Here is a 17,077-nt window from a genome sequence, read left to right as displayed (position 1 = left end):
CCCATTCCATCCTGCCTGTACTCTCTTCTTCACCTCTCTTCCACACTCACCATTACTCTGAACTGTTGATCCCAAGTGCTTAAATTCATCCACCTTCGCCAACTCTACTCCCTGCATCCTCACCATTCCTCTATCCTCCCTCTCATTCACACACACATATTCTGTCTTAGTCCTGCTGAACTTCATTCCTCTTCTTGCTAGAGCATATCTCCACCTCTCCAGGGTCTCCTCAACCTGTTCCCTACTCTCACTGCAGATCACAATGTCATCTGCAAACATCACTCTGTTCTCACTTAAGAGATTCAGGAAGCTAAAAGCTTGCTTCTTCATAACTTTAAACTCACAAAGCTGACTTCTGCCATCTACATAATCTTTATAAATGCATTTTTCAGTAAGCCCAAAATGTGTTTTAAAGGTTTTTAAAAATTACCTGATCAAGGGGTTCCACATTAAGCTTAATGTGGTCAGAACTATAGAAGAGTTACTGATATTCTGAAACCCATTTCAGTCCCCCACACACATAGTAAAGTTTGTCTTGTACACCAACTATCTGATTTCATCTTTCAGAAACTGACAGGTATCTTTGCATTTCAGTGGTACATAATTAGTGTTTAATACTCTGATTCTTCATCCAGTCCACTGTTCTCTATCAGGTATGAAAGAAGATGCACTGCATTTTCTTGCTATAAACTAGTATGGTTGGGAGACCCAAGTGATTACTACTTTAGTGAAGCTTGAAACAAGCCATGATTATCACAGCATCAGTGCACCATTTTCACAGATATAAAACTGCACAATACATATTCATACCTACATAGGCTTCAGGCATTCTTGCAATCACATTTTTTGCTACAATTTTTCTCCTGCATGGATATACCAGCAAAGAATTATAAGGATTTCTCTTGATCTCTCTTGTTCCCCTAAAGCATAGCTAAAACAGCCAAAGGGATAGAGGTGCAATGTGGTGGTGTGAGGGTTTTGACACCTGCTTCTGTGAGTGCTGGCCCCCCAAAATCCCACCTTTTTTATGCAGATCATCTAATCTATGTTCTCTTCAAACTCACATTCCTCAGGCAAGAAACAGCCCTAAATCCACCATAATTCTGGTGTGGTAAGCATATGCTACTACACTATATTACATTCTTCCCTGTGTTGTTTTTTGTTTTACTGTAACCCATGGCTGAGTGTACTAGCTTTCATACAGTCTTCCTGGTCATTAGATTTGAGATCCTGGAGGGCACAGCACTCATCGCAGGACAAAGAGGAGTGAGCAGGATTGGTGTTGTCATTCCTCTCTCCTACCCCTTCCCTTGCTGACTCCTCCCATCAATGGGCCATTCGTATGGCATGGGACATTGTCATGTCTTCATCCACCCTGGGAAATTATATAATTTCTTATTTTTAGATACTTTTCACCAATATGTAATCATGCACGGTTACTTTGCTTGTACATGTATCTGACATTAATCAAGTTTAACTGTAATTCTATAGCAGGGAATAAATTCAGCATTCCATGCATTTTTAATTAGCAGTGACTTCTATGCTGGTAAGTGATTCAAGGTATCTTGAAAGTGATGATGGGGTTGAACTATTAAATATGGTAGTTTCAAGCACCAGTTCTCATAATTTTAAAATGGCTGTGTGCTTTTCATTTCCACAGTACTGAAAGCAAAACATATAAAACTATTACAAACTACAACTATTACTATACTTTGTTTTAAAAAAAAGAAAAAAGTGACACCGCATTGACCATACAATTACACGCATGGTTCATCATTTTGGTGGCTATTTACTTAATGGATACATTACAAAGACAAAAACTGGAAGTCACTGCCACAAGGCAAGTAAAAACAGTACTCAAGTCATATAATAAAAAGAGAAATTAAAAGAAGAGCTTCTAATCATGTCTGTCAAATGCTAGTCATGCTGTGGTACATCACATTTTATTTCTCAGAATCAGAAATTCTCTGTACTGCAAGGTAATGCTGCCCAATATAGTTTAAAAGAAGCATTCATATCTACTTGTGATGGTCTCCAGTGAATGTTATACATTGCATTTAACTCATTTCATCTTTGTATTTTCAAGTTTGAGTACTTGTTAGACTTTCTTCTCAGTTGTCACATACTTTGCCAAACATTTTGAAGAAGAAATATTGAGTGGCATGCTTTCAAAGAAGGACAGCGACTTTTTCTAAATGGAAATCACCCATTCTATCTATCCAGTGTTAAAAACTACGTGTATTACAGGAAAAAAATAATCAAAATATAATTATTATTTCCGTTAATGTTTTTAAAATAAAGCATAAGTGCTTTAGAATAACTAAAAGAAATGACCAAGTTAATAACAAGTGAAGGTATGGTTTTCGTGCAGCAAATGGACCAACACTAAATTTTTAAGATATAACTAATACAAATGACAGCAAATTGGCCTCAAATGACATTTTGATATATTATGCTGACAGTTTGTCATGATTTTGCATAAGACACTTTTCTAACTCAGCTACAATAAATGCGTTTATAACTTTTCTGTGTTTTATTTTGTTCACTCTGTTAATGTACATCATGCATTTACTGTTACTGACAAATGTGACTTGTGTGCTCACTAAGAAACTGAAAATAATGTTTACAACCATGTTGAATTTACCAGTGATCACAGGTAATATGTTCCGTAAGGGCTTGAAAGAGTCAAGGCAATCCATAACAAACTTCATTAATGCATGGAATGAGTGCAGGATGCAACGGTTAAACACTGCACACACCTGTTAACTCCTTTCCACCATTTTAGTAACTTGTTCACATTTATTAGCAAGAACGTTTCAGCTCAGAAGAATGACCATTTTGCTCCTTTAACACTTAACGTTGAGGTCCGCCTCCTTTGTATTATCTATAACCAATTATTCCTATTTAACCAGAGGCATAAACCACAAGAACCTGCAATGAGTGTTTACAGTTATATAATAGTTTACTGAAAATTACAATGACAAGTTTATTCTCTTAGGCTCAAATATGTTCCTACTTAAAACTGGCATCTTATATGTAATTAGGAGATTTTATAGAAATTATTTTAAATTATTGTTACAAAGAATGGTCATACATAATAAGGTGCTTAAATTCTTGTTTCTACATTGCTGAATCTTTAAGTAATGTATTACTTCTTTATTCTGGTGTGCCACCAGTAGAAGCTATGTCCTTTATTTTTTTTTGCTATTCAGTGGAAGAGTTGAGGTGTGTTTAGAACCAATTGTAATCGTAACATAGAAGGTTTTTTTTATGCTTCTGCAGGTATGTCTCACGGAGATTACCCCTTATACTCTATTTTCATGTGAAACAGTGCTCTTCCCTAAGGTTATTCAAATAAAATTTGGACCATTGGATAGGGAGTCAAAAATTCACCTGTGGCCCTTATAAATGGGCAGTTTATAGATGTCCTAATGCACAGGCATATACCTAAGCTGTTCTAACCCATGTGCACTGATAATTGGGAAAACTGGGACATGAATGGCTAACCTTAAAAAAGTCCAAGGGACATTAGCCTTGTAACTGCTCTGATCCTATTAAGGAAGATGGGGTCTGTAGTGGCATGGAATTCAAAGTATAGATCACCAGGCAAGAAAGTGAGCAAGGGGATACTAGCACAGGGACTTTAAGCCAACAGTCTTCTTGGTTAGGAGTCTATGGGGCCTTTCCAGTTGCTTAATATGTTTACCAAGGTCTACCACAAAAGGGCATTGTAGTCAGTAATTAATCTAATTAGGGCTTCAACTAGAGGGAAGTTGAGTTCTTTTGGACTAGTATCTATACCTTTAAATATTAGATGTGCTAAGCAGGGTTTCATGACTACTACTACTACCTGGTGGTTAACGGCAAAGGAAATTATCAGTCCGGGTTCCAAGATTTCTAACTGCATTAATATTTTTGAGTAGGCTGTTGGCTATACTGTATGTTGAGGTAGAGAGTTGTTTTCCAAATGTGATGATGCTATGCTTTTTGGCATTTAATTTTAGCCATTTTTCCATAGACCACTTATTTCCTGCCGTAACAAATTCATATGAGAGAGAGAGAGAGAGAGAGTGATTTGACAACAATGCAAATTTGCACTCATCTGCAAATTTAGTTAACCAAAGGTCTTGATTCCCATTCTGAAGACTGGAGAAGTAGATGCCAAAAAGAGGCATCTTAGTACTGAGCCATGGGTACATGACTAGCTACCATTGTACTTTCTTGTGGAGGACCCTACCACCTTAACTATGTGCGCTCTATCTCTTAGCCATCTGGTTATCCACCTCACCATGTATGGATCTACTTTTAAGATACTTATTTTGTTTTCACTGCCAGTCTGGGGCCTATAATGAAAGGCAATGACTAGATCTAAATGAGCTATGTGAACAGAATGACCACAGTCAACAGACTACGTGACTTTCTGAAAGACATTAACTTAATCAAATAAGCAGGATCTTCCTTTGGCAAAGCCAAACTGTTGTGGTGAAGACTGATAAGGTTTATGATGCCACATAACATGTGCTCCATGGCTTTGTAAGTCAGATTAATCAAGCTAATGGGTCTATAGTTTCTTCGGGCAATTATAGGGCTGCTCTTGTGCAGGGGCATCACCACTGTAGTTCGCTGTAATTCTGGCACAAATCCTATATATAAGCTTAAGTTAAACAATTTAAGTAGGGATTCCACAACGGCATGTTTGATACTATTTTTAGACATCCCAGTGAATTATCAGATCCCATAGTAGCAATATTTTTTGTTTTGGACAGTTCTTTCCATATGTGTTCCTTTCTGATATTGAGAAGTGTAAAGGATTTGAGAATTTGTGGAATTAAGTTAGTTGTTTCAGGGGTAAAGTTTGCAGTAAAAAAAGTTAGTTTGTTAGGCTATTTACTATGTCCACTGGATCTGAGTAGGTGGTACCCTGTTGGTTATTTAGAACACTGGTGGGTGCTGTTTCGTAGTTTTCTATTGTAACTAAAGAAGGACTTGCTTCTGAATTAAGGATAATTTTACACTCATGACTTGGTTTATTTACACTTATAGTGGCTTTTATTTAATTACTGATACTCTTGATACAGTCTTTGTTATGAGGAATTTTAGAACTATTAATACAGTTGGGAAATTGTAAAACTTTTTCATCACCACCTTTCTAAACAATAAATATATCATCAAGGTAATGGAAGTAGTGTACCAAATAATTTGTTATATTAACTATATGGAGAGTTTACAATATGTATTATTATTTTTTTAACAAGAAACATCTTTATTCAATTATCATGTATGACATTGGCAGTGTTACATTTACATAAATGAAAATCAACAGTAAGGAGACGATCTCAGTTGCAAACATACATTCCAAACTGTGCCAACACAACTGTAGCCACAAAAATAATACATCACTTTTAATATAGCCAGTCATCATTACTCAATGATTACAAAGCTCATTCAGATCCTGCCTTCTTTTAAACCTTGTTCCTCCTCTGCATGCATTGATCCCACAGTTCCCACTTTTTCATATGTAATTTGCTCCTGCCCTTTTCTAAAGATCTTGGTTCCACTTGTTTTATCTCTGTTACTATCTTTGTTACTTCTAGCAAATTTGGTTTAGACTTTGATTTCCATTTTCTAGTAATTGCTTTTTTTGGCAGCCATCATAATTAGACTCAGCAAGACTTTACTATGTGTCTGCAATTTTGATTCTATTTCATAGGTCAAAAAAATCATTTTCCTAGTTACACTAATTTGCTCACCCAGCATCTCCAACAGAACAGTCTGCAGGAAATATTTAAAGTTAGCCACAATGCATACACACTCCCAGAAACTATGTTCCCAGTTGTTAGATTTTATGACTATTGGTCTGAAATTAATTATGTTGTAAATATGCTGAAAGAAAAGGCTTGCTTAAATGCAGAAACAGAGTTTAGTAATATGTGATCAGCAGTCATACTAAATGACCATGGCTTGGAAAAGGAATCTGCTGAATGGACATTTTTCCCTTACAGACTCAGAAACAGGATGTATGCAAGAGCAAAAATGCAAAATCTGCTTTTAAAGAATACTGACATGCTTTTCTGCATATATAAAAGACAGACACAATATGTTTCCTAAAATAACAGGATGGACACAATATGTTTCCTAAAACAACAGGATATGTTTATGACACTGTGACAATGTGTTTTCTCAAAAATATGTTTTTCTACATGGAAAAACAGGATATGGCACAAGAACAGATGTTTTTTATACAAAGATCCAAATAAAATACAGGATGTTCACACTGTCAGAAAAGCTGATCTCTGACAATGTGTTTTCTCAAAAATATGTTTTTCTACATGGACATCAGGACACTGTTACAGGATATTCACACTGTCAGAAAAGTTGGTCTCTTACAAGACATTGTTAAACAAGGAAGCTTAGTATTGTTTCTACAGGACTAAAACTGTATATAAAGAGCTGTATAAATCCAGTTATGTTAGAGGTATGGTAGGGACTCATGTGTCCTAAGGTAAATGTTATATCTCTCACATCATCTGTACTATATGAGAAGTAAAGTTGGAACAGTACTTTTAAGCTGCAATGTGGTTCCGTTTGGTTTATTATAAAACGTTATTTGTTACTGCTCTCTAAAGTTGATGCTGCAAAGTATATTCTCTCATCAGTGTATATTCTGCAAGTTTCTGTATGCAACAGACTGTGAATGCAAATATAACCAGACTTTGAATTTTAGCAGAATCCAGCCAGCAAGACTGAGTGTCTTAAGAACACTGCAAATCCATCCCACAGCAAGCAGCAAGTAAGCAGAGAGAGCTCAAAATAATTTTTTCAATGGCGAGGCAGCTGAGTGACTAGCTCCATGTAATTTTTTCACCAGTTATCTCTTTCTTCCTCATCACACCTCCAACATTTGCAGTCTGCCACAATACATGTTATTTTAGTGAAACTGATTAATTGAATGATTGGATTGTTAATGAACTATTTAAGGACAGAAAATTGTATGTTCGTTGATTCTAATGAAGTTCCTTGTCATAAATGGAATGAAAGCACTTAATCATGAATTAAATGGCTTTCAACCACTCTTGTGTATGTTGTTTCTGTGTACATCTGTGAATGAACAATTTGTTTTGGTAACTATATCTTTATATTTATTCAGTCTTGTGAGTCTTGAGTCAGTGTGCCTGATAGTAGAGTCACCAATTAGTAAGACTTTCCTGTTTTTACTCATGGATTTTGAGATATCATACCGTTTGTGGTCTACCTCCTAGTTAACCTTTACTGTGTGTGATCATGGTTCTGATGTGGTGGTGGATATCTGTGGAGACCTTACCTTGTTCCTTCAAGGCTTTGTTAGTGACATTTTATAGCCTCAGAATAAGTCAGTTGACACTGGCTGTGATGACACATCTGTGGTAGTTTGTGGTACTCATACCCTCTCTTATTGGGTGAAAGGAGTGCCTTCTGATTGTATGGATATTTACACCTCCCATGGATTGAATTATTTGTGTCAAGTATAAGTCCGTTTTCTGTGGACATAAGGCAGTTTCTCCACTGCCAGAGAGTATCAAGTGCTATAAGGCTGGCAACAGAAAGGATTCAAGAAGAATTATTTTCAGTTTTGTTCATTTGGGTCTTCCTGAATAGATTATTTGCTGAAAATTCTCCTCTATCAGTATTGTATAGATATTATAAAAGCTGACAGATACAGATGGATGTAGTACACATTGTGAATATAATGTTCTAAAGATCTAACACACACAGTCAGATGTCACACATTGCATACCTAAAGTTCTCTTCAGTTCATTGATTGGAAAATAAACTCGATGAAGGGTTCACTTTACATTATATTTTCATGAATGTAACTGTATCCACAGTACTGCTGAATTAAGCATTGTGTGCATGTAGCCTCCTTGATGAATCAAAAAGTGAGCAGACAGCAGGGTGAAGATTAACTGCAGCTAGTCAATGATGCAGCTTAGTCTGTAGGGGGTGCAATGCTGTTTGCAGAAGTGGGGCACAGCAGCTGTAAAAATAAATAAGTGAATATAAGTTTATGTATAAACAAGATCTAGAACTCCTTTGTCCCTCTCAGGTACTGTAATACTCTGTTACCTCTTCACATAACTGTTTGTATTTAATACACAGGATTTCAGGTGAAAGTATATTTACTACCATGCCACCAATGCCCTCAGGCAATAATCTGTCACTTGCATGGCGTATATGCCTGCTGCAGGCTCTATACATACTGTCCCTGCAACAAGTAAATATCTAGTACAGCTGACCCCCAGACCATAAGGATATAGATTGCAGCTGGCCCATGCTTCTTGGGCTATCCTTGTACCAGGTAGATACAGAGGGGTTCCTATTATGTTATCGAACTTCAACAAGTTCGAACCCTATATGTTTGAAACCATATAGTCGAACTTGCTGAAGTTCAAATACAGAAAAAATAAATAAATAAAAGATGCAACAGTAAACTAACTGTTGCAAGAAGGGGGACAAGCCCCACTTCACCCCCCACACCCCCGCTCTTTAAATATACAACTCCTAGACTGCACTATAGTGCGGAAAGGGAATATTTCCCTTTACTGCACTATAGTGCGGTCTCGAAGTTGGTATATTTAAAGAGCCGGGGGTGTGGGGGTGCAGGCAAGCTTGCCCCCCTGCTTGCAACAGTTAGTTTACTGTTGCATCTTTTATTTATTTATTTATTTGTTTTTGCCGTGTTCAAAGTTTTGAAACTTCGAACAGACAAGTTCGATATTGTCGTGTTTGAAGTTTCAAAACTTCGATCATGTACTAGGAACCCGATACAGAGTATGCCTTGTGACTTTGCCATCCACTAATAACAGTAGAACTCACCTAAATAGGCATATCAAAGGCAACATTTTCATTCCCACGCAGCAAATGTTTTTGCTCATGTGGAAGGCAGTGGAGTGTAGAAACTTTTTTTTTCTCAAAATCCTGGTCTTCCAATTTTCTGCTTTTCTTGGTGCAAACAACCGTACTTTAGACAAAAACAGTTAATGATTCCACCAGACAAGTATATTCTTATTGCTGAATGAGACAGATAAGTTCAGTTTTAGTTAAGGGTGCCTTCTAAATACCTACACATTCCACGGTATATGTATTTTAATGTAGAATAGTGAGCACTGCATTTATCAGTACAGTTGTAACATGAGGTGGGCTGGCAGTATTAAAATGAACTCACAATTCTTTCCAAAGAGAACTTCAGATGAACAATAACAATCTAGTGTGTCTGGAAGTTTCAATTAAACCTTCCATTCTTTTATTAGAAACCTATGCACTGCTCAACAAATCCCAAAACTCACACTCATTTTGAATCTCCGCTACAACCCATTCAAAATATGGGTGATTGATTTAACGACTGGTGGAACTTGTAAGAAATTCATTGACTTGTGTCTTCCAGATAAAAGCATTGTGAATACAAAGACATGCAGAAGACCGGATGCTGAAAAATATCAAATGTAACATATATTATTGTGAAAAAATACCAGAAAAGCAAACCTTCAGACATAGTACCAACATTCATTTCCTCCCACAGGTTGAATATTCAGGGATTCAATAGCCTACCTTAAGTATATCCCATAACCATTTTTTGATTATTCAATTAACGCTCTGAAAATAATTTGAATATTTTAAGACAAGCATCCAGTGAGCATCTAAGTTTCTTGACTCTGTTATTTACAGTACCTATAAGAATTTATGTGGTAATATTTTACAATTATTTTATTAAATGGGTGAGTTGATATATTTTGACATTCATTCTTTTCTTCGCCTTTGTATCCACACTAATTGGGTTTATTTTATACTATTTTCTGGCTCTGAGTCACCCAACACTGGGATTTTGCTCATTTTGTTAATTTTTCTGGAAACAGCCAGGTCAGTTGGCATAGGCAGATAAAGCCATGACTGTGACCAAAGTGACGAGAGTTTGATTAGTGACACGAATGTCTGCTGAAACTGGCATGACTGTGGAGGGCAGAGACCTGGCTTTGTCAGCTTGAGTCTCCTCAGTTGGGGAGGGTATGCTAGGTCAGTGTACATTCCTGTGATAGATTCTCTGGTAGAGACCAGAAACACCATGATGTTAGCATAGGCTTCAAGGGGACAGGACTACCTTAAGGGATTAAATCCTCATGGAAGTGTGTGGGGGGCAGGACTTTCCTGAGGGATTACATCACAAGTGGAAGTTGGTGACACGATAGAGTGTGCCTCTGAGCACATACAGTGAGATTAAACTGAAAAAAATGAAGGGAAAAAAAACTTAACCACCTCTGATGGTTACTTAAATGATGAACCCTCTCTGTCAGCCCTCACCCCAGCATATGGAGAATTACTCGGCAAATTAATACAGGTAGGGCCGGATGGGAAGCAGGTAGTGGGAGAGGACTCAGAAAATTTCTTCCAGGTTCATATGTTGTAAAATGAGTACAAGCAATCAAGAAATCTTAAAGTTGTGAAAAACTTCCTTAGAAATGTACATTAGAGCATTTAAATGCTTCTGGAAACATTAAGGGAAAAACATGAATAAATCAGTTAATATTTATTAACATGATTTTCGTAATCCTTAATGGAGTGTACCAGTAAAAGATTATCTTCTCAGTTTATGAGGTTATTAATGTGCTATAAAGTTTCAATTGATTATAATCAACAACATGTCCGTAAAATTGATTACTCCAGTTAAAAAGACCACTCTGTTAACGTTAGATCAGGACTACTACTAAAAGCTTGCTTTGTACACTTCTGCTGGTACCTTTAACTCATAATTGTAAACTGAGAATGTTCTTTATTTCACTAATTCATGGATCCAAGCTAATGCTGTTAGAGTTCTAGGTGGCAACGCAAGAAATGACATGCAAGTCTGTTTAATAATATATCATTGGGTAACTACCAGTCTGATTGTATAAAAATGCAAAAACAGCAATTATGTAATTCAGAATAGAGAGTGAAAGCCCACCCACCTCTGCTCACAGTACGGACTGATGTCCCACTCCCTCTGTACCGAAATAGCTTTGCTTTTTCTAACCCCCTATATAAAATAACTAGAATTGAAATAGCTGCAAAAATTGGATTTCACTGTCCGTGATCTGTGCCTAAAAAGGTATGCTTTGGCCAGTAGATCATTATGCAGCAGTGATAACTGAAAGAAGTGCATAGTTAAAGTAACAATCAACTGTTTTCTTCAGTTGGCAAGACATGTGGTGTGTGTGTGTGTGTGTGCGCGCACTTGTGTTTGCATGCGCATGTCAGTTTATTTATTATATACTTGTATGAGATAATTTGCTTTTTTGCATGTGAAAGAAACCAGTTAATCAATATTTTGTCCTTTCTTCCACCTAGGTTGCTTTGAGTGTTGCATCAAATGCCTTGGCGGCATTCCTTATGCTTCTCTGATTGCAACGATCCTCCTTTATGCTGGTGTGGCTCTCTTCTGTGGATGTGGCCATGAGGCCCTCTCTGGAACAGTTACCATCCTGCAGGAGTACTTTGATGTGGTCAGAATTTCTGGAGACAGCATTGATGTGTTCACCATGTAAGTAACAGAGTGCATTAGTGTCTATAACAAACATTTTGCAAAATAACCAGTTTGCTTCAGATTTTGCTTCAGATATTGAATACAGCTTTATTCTTCTCATGGTAAAACGCATTCAAGATTTAAAGAACACAAGTATATACAGAAATGCAAAATGTATGAAGTAGTCCAGATTTGTTTTAACTTGTTCTGAAGATACGTACAAAGATAATTGTTAGTAAACAGTGCTGTCGTAAATTTGGCAACTATGAGGACCTATTCATTTACCCTTGGTGCCTGATACAGCAAAATAAATGTGAAAGATATATTTGTTTAAAATGGAATTGAAAGACAGATATGTGTAACCTAATCTCACTGGTACATTTATTAAATAGGTTCCTAGATCAGCAAGGGAAGGAAAAGCAAGACAGAAAGAAGTTGCACAAAGCTGTTAAAGTGAAGAAAAGGTGTACATTTAATTTAATTGTCAGTTCATTGCCCGTTGGTATACTGTTAACATTGGACTTGCAGAAAAAAATTCAGTTAATGAAAGCCAGTGAAAGACATGGACTGAAAGTCAGTCGGCAAATCATTTTGCTTAAATCCACTTACCTCTGGAAGCCATTAGCTAAAATGTAGAATGTTTGTGTGGGTTGGGCATGAAGCCTCTAAACCCTTCCCTGTGTTTTGCACTATCAGTTAATTAGACTTAGATTTAGTAAGTGGAAGCTAGTTAATAAATGTAAACCCAGTTTTGGCAAGTCTCTTTAGTGACTTCTGCCCACTCTATGAATGAATGCAGTCTGTGGCTGTGGTTGGGGTGCTGTGTGCTATAACATCATTCAGATTAATGAACACACCTATTGACTCTGTGGAGGTAAACACTAATGTTGACTGTCGTGAGATTTGGAATGTAGTATCATAGTTATGTGTAAGTGGACACAGAAAAGTGTAGCATTTACAGTTGACTTGCGGACATTTGCATAAGGACGTAAAATGACATAGGCAAAATAATGCAGCATATTGGAACAGAAAAAAATTAACTTTATGTATGAGGTGGGGCAAGACTATGTGTTGCCATATGAAGCATTGCACAGAAGTTAACACAAAGTGCAGGTAAGTAACAGTACTGTAAATATGCTACAAAGTTCGTATTTATTTTGACAACACTTACGACATGGGATGAAAACTCCATCTAGGCACAAATATGCTGGAAAAGTGTTACTGAAAATGTGAGGAGGAGGAAACTATCAGAATATGTAGCAAGAGAGAACATTCTAACCAGGAATAAACAGTGAACATAGGAAGCGTTCTATCCTCCTCCCTGCGCATCATTACTCATTTTTGCTAACTCTATCCTTAACCTTACACCTGCCCTTAGCCTTCCACCTTACCTTACAGAAAAGGCCTTTCCCTAACTGTACCACTAAGCACGACATCTGTTGATACACACAAACATGCACAGCAGTGAACCCATCCTTTTCTCTAGCCCTTACTCTGACACTAAGTCTCAAACATTCGCATACACTCTACCACCCCAGGTTTTCTTCTTAGTGTGTCTGCAAGCACATCCCTACAAACAGCACACACAGCATCTTTCTCCTGTCATTACTGCTGCACTCAGCAAACAGTACTGTTGATAAATTAAGGCAGCAGTAAACACTTGTCAATGAACTGACTATTCAAAAGAGAGAACTGCACCCCATATGTGTTTGTGTGTGTCTATCTGTACATAGATATAAAAGATTATGAGTGATTCGCAGATCATAACCCTCTTATTATATGCTATTAGAGAGATGGATGCCAAGAGCACAACACAGAGTTATGATCAGTGAGATGATTATAATTCTTTGTAAAGCATGGAGTTGTATGTGGTCTATGTACAATTAGTTACAGGGAAACAATTGCTAAGTATTTTGTTGGCTTTCAAAGCCATGTGACACTTAGCATTACACTGCCATTCTGACAGCAAATGCTATCTACCTCATTTACACTTCCCTTTAATGCCTGTCTAATGTCTAGATTTTTGCAGAACATACGGATTATTGCCTCATATTTTTGGTCTGCTCCTCATAAAATCTGTGGTTTTCGGACAAACCACCGAGGATTGAAAGTCAGCAAATATGGCATACATTTGAGTTTCAGAGTTCATATCCTTCATTATGCAGGTGAGCACACATCCTGTTATTCTAGCAACTTAACTTTCTAAGTCTTTTTTTTTGTCTTACAGGAAGTTAGGGACACATTAATGGTATGGACAGCTGGCAGAAACAAATTTTTTGTTCTGCTGTCATTTCTAGTTGGTATAAGCAGATTTTACTGCTGAGTACTAGATCCGACCTTAAAAACATAAGGAGGGGTGCTTAACAGTTGTTAAAGTTGGGTCACACCTGACTGGAACTTAAGTAGTTTATCTTTTTGTGAATATCAGAGTGTAATCACTGCACTCCAGCACTACATATTTATTGTGGGTTCCTTTTCAGAGTATGACTATTACAAGACTAAATTCAAGGTTGTGATACCTTGGTTTATTCCTCTTCCTTTCAGATAGAAATATAAGGGGTATGAGAATGACACAGACCCCTGTGTTTAACTTTTCCTCTCCATAAATGGTTTAACTGCCTTCCAGTGAGATTCAGGATTAACCATCATTTTAAAAGATGTAGATTATTGCTCGTAGTTGCAGGTCTCACAGTTACAGAGCTCATACATCTCTTAAGAAGTCATATGACGGTCTTTGTATAAGTCAGTGTTGCAGTGCTATATATGGGTAATCTACTGCAGGTTGCTGTGTGTCCAGTTGACCAAACTCCTAGAGCTCTGTGGATGTAGGAACATGAGCAGAATCCCTCCCCACGTGATATGGGGATGTAAGGCTGTATTTCAGATAGAATAAGATGTTGGCTAGTGCCACCTACAGTTGTTTTTTGCTACAGGCATGTACAACATCTGGCAAGAAAGTGCAGTCATCTGTTTCAGCCTTTGGTTCTAAAGCCCCAGCTGAAGAGAATATTTGAAAATATACTTCTGTTGGTTCAGTGTCTGCTTTTGCCACTTATGTTTTGTCTGGGAAACTGGCCAGTTCCTGCCATGTGCCTTGAGCAGTCCAGAAGGCCATTTTTGAGTGTAGTTGACAAAACCTATATACAGATTATCACTCTTGGTGCCTTTCTTTCTCTGAGCACCTTTTGGTAGACTACTAGATTTTCTATGAGATTTACAAGAAATTTTAAGTAGTAGGGAAATCATGCTTGCAACTGTGTTGATGCAGAAGAACTTGCAAGTCATGATGTAACTATCTGCGTGATGTTCAATGTCTGATGGTTTATGTCCTATGTTTCTGGGGGAAGGCCTTTGCTCATGAAGACTCAGAAAAGCAAACTCAGCAATACAAAGGAAAAGGGAGAGAAGACCATCAAAAAATACGGTAGGAAGGAAAAGATGACTATTTCAATGTCCTTTGGGTGCTGTGTGGATTGTATTTAAACCTGAAAGTGTTTTATCATCGGGAATGAATGGATCAAGGCTATGAAATGTATAAAAGTTTATAAAATTTATAACTGTGTTTTTCTGTGAAATGCAGCAGATATGTACAACATAGATGCTGTGAAAAAAATCTGTGAATAAGACTGTTGGATATGCGTTTGTTTACTGTCAAGCTGCAGCTGAAATCTGAAAGTATTAAATGCAGAACTGTAATTTCTTTTTTTGTACTCTTAGGAGAAGTAACCACTGAATCAAGCAACACTGGTAAAAATGAACAGAAAAGTCACTGGTATAGGTGTTCCACAATAACAACACGGCTCGAACAGGAAAAAAATTTAATACGACTCCAACGATCAAAGTTCGTGCAAAATCACCATAAAAATATATTTCGTTAAGCGCTTTCATCTGTGTAAAATACAGACTTCATCAGAACTGAATACCATTTTTGACAATCGACATTTAAATAAACTCTTTTGGCGCCAAAATGTGCTCATTAGACATTACAGATTTTTAAAAAGACAGTACCAAATTTATAAATTGCACTAGCGCTTGTCAAATTATATATTAGTATATAGGGTATTTGTTTTTAAAATATTTTTATAATATATATTTTTATAATATATATGTTTCATAATTATTTTATAATACTAATATATATAATATTTTTAACTAAGGGCATTTATATATCTCATAAGTTTAGTAGTTAGTATGAAAGGAGAATTGCAATTTTATCCTTTATTCTTTATTCTTTGATAGTGCAATTTATAAATTTGGTACTGTCTTTTTAAAAATTTGTAATGTCTAATGAGCACATTTTGGCGCCAAAAGAGTTTATTTAAATGTTGATTGTCAAAAATGACATTCAGTTCTGATGAAGTCTGTATTTTACACAGATGAAAGCGTTTAACTAAATATATTTTTATGGTGTTATCTTTTATGCTGATTTTGCACAAACTTTGATCGTTGGAGTCATATTAAATTTTTTTCCTGTTCGAGCCGTGTTATTATTGTGGAACGCCTATACCAGTGACTTGTCTGTTTACTCTTAGGAGAAGGTAGACTGCGACAGGATTTAAAATGCAAAGCTTTAACTGTTTTTATCATTTACTGATACTGGTAGCAGTAATGTAGGTTTCCAGAACTGGGCTTAGCTTCTGTCTTAATATTTATTTATTTTATTTATTTTACAGTTTGTTTACCAGGATAGTCCATTGGGCCAAGAAGAGCTGTTTTCAATGGAGTCTTAGGGAGAAAAGCTCCATGAACAATAATCTAATATGAAGACAATGCATTTACATTTATGTAATACTATTTAAGAATAATGGCATTACACAACATGACAAAAAATCCACGACTGCAGTGAAAATACAGTCAAAAAAGCAAAAGGTAAAATTATACACACACACATAAATAAGTCAATTAAAATAAGAAAAATCCATTGGTGCATATTCCTGTTAAATTTGTTACAATGTGAAATAGCACATGGTTGACATTACAGTTTTACATGAAATCTTAGCAGAGTTAAAGTAGGATAGGGGGATAAGAGGTGTTAATTGTTGAATCTAAGAAGGGTGGGACACATACCTCCCAACCGTACTGAATTACTTGTTTTTTACTGAGTTTTGGGGTCCAAATAATGGGGTGCTACAATTCCCGAGTGGCACCCCTTCATTTCCAACTTTTTCTCCAGCTTCTTTTCTTATTTTTCATTTTTTCCCGGTTTTGAGCTGACGACATCAAATGCATGATGACATCAGCTCTGTCAGGTCTACCAGCCTGTCGGAATCAAGCTCAAGGGCTCAGTGCACACATTTCTGCCATTGCGCCATTTCCGGACTTTGAATGGATACACACGAGCAGGGAAACAGTTTTCGTTATATGGATATATTCAGCCGAGTGGGGAAATAGTTTTTATATTATATTCTGCTGTTCTCAAGTACAGGGTTTCTCCGGACGAGCGGGAACCAGGAAGTCCAGGGTGAACAATGAACGAGTAGGAAACATGTCTCTCCTTTATTCTGTGAGCAAAGGAGTGTGTGTGTGTGTGTGTGTGTGTGCGTGTGT

General features: G+C 36.8%; 1 protein-coding gene across 1 annotated transcript in view; it reads left to right on the top strand.

The window, feature by feature from the left end:
• Positions 1-17,077, top strand: part of GPM6A (glycoprotein M6A) — a 1,151,487-nt gene that overhangs the window by 637,823 nt on the left and 496,587 nt on the right. Inside the window, exon 2 of the mRNA XM_044062515.1 lies at positions 11,356-11,548. Within this exon, the coding sequence (XP_043918450.1) occupies positions 11,356-11,548 (193 nt within the window). The remainder of the gene's footprint in view (positions 1-11,355; positions 11,549-17,077) is intronic.

The sequence above is a fragment of the Protopterus annectens genome, chromosome 2.part1, assembly GCF_019279795.1.
Source record: "Protopterus annectens isolate FY-2018-M chromosome 2.part1, PAN1.0, whole genome shotgun sequence".
In the NCBI taxonomy this organism is placed as follows: Eukaryota; Metazoa; Chordata; order Ceratodontiformes; family Protopteridae; genus Protopterus; species Protopterus annectens.
The sequence above is the reverse complement of the archived record's forward strand: the minus strand, read 5'-3'. Positions and strand labels throughout refer to the sequence as shown.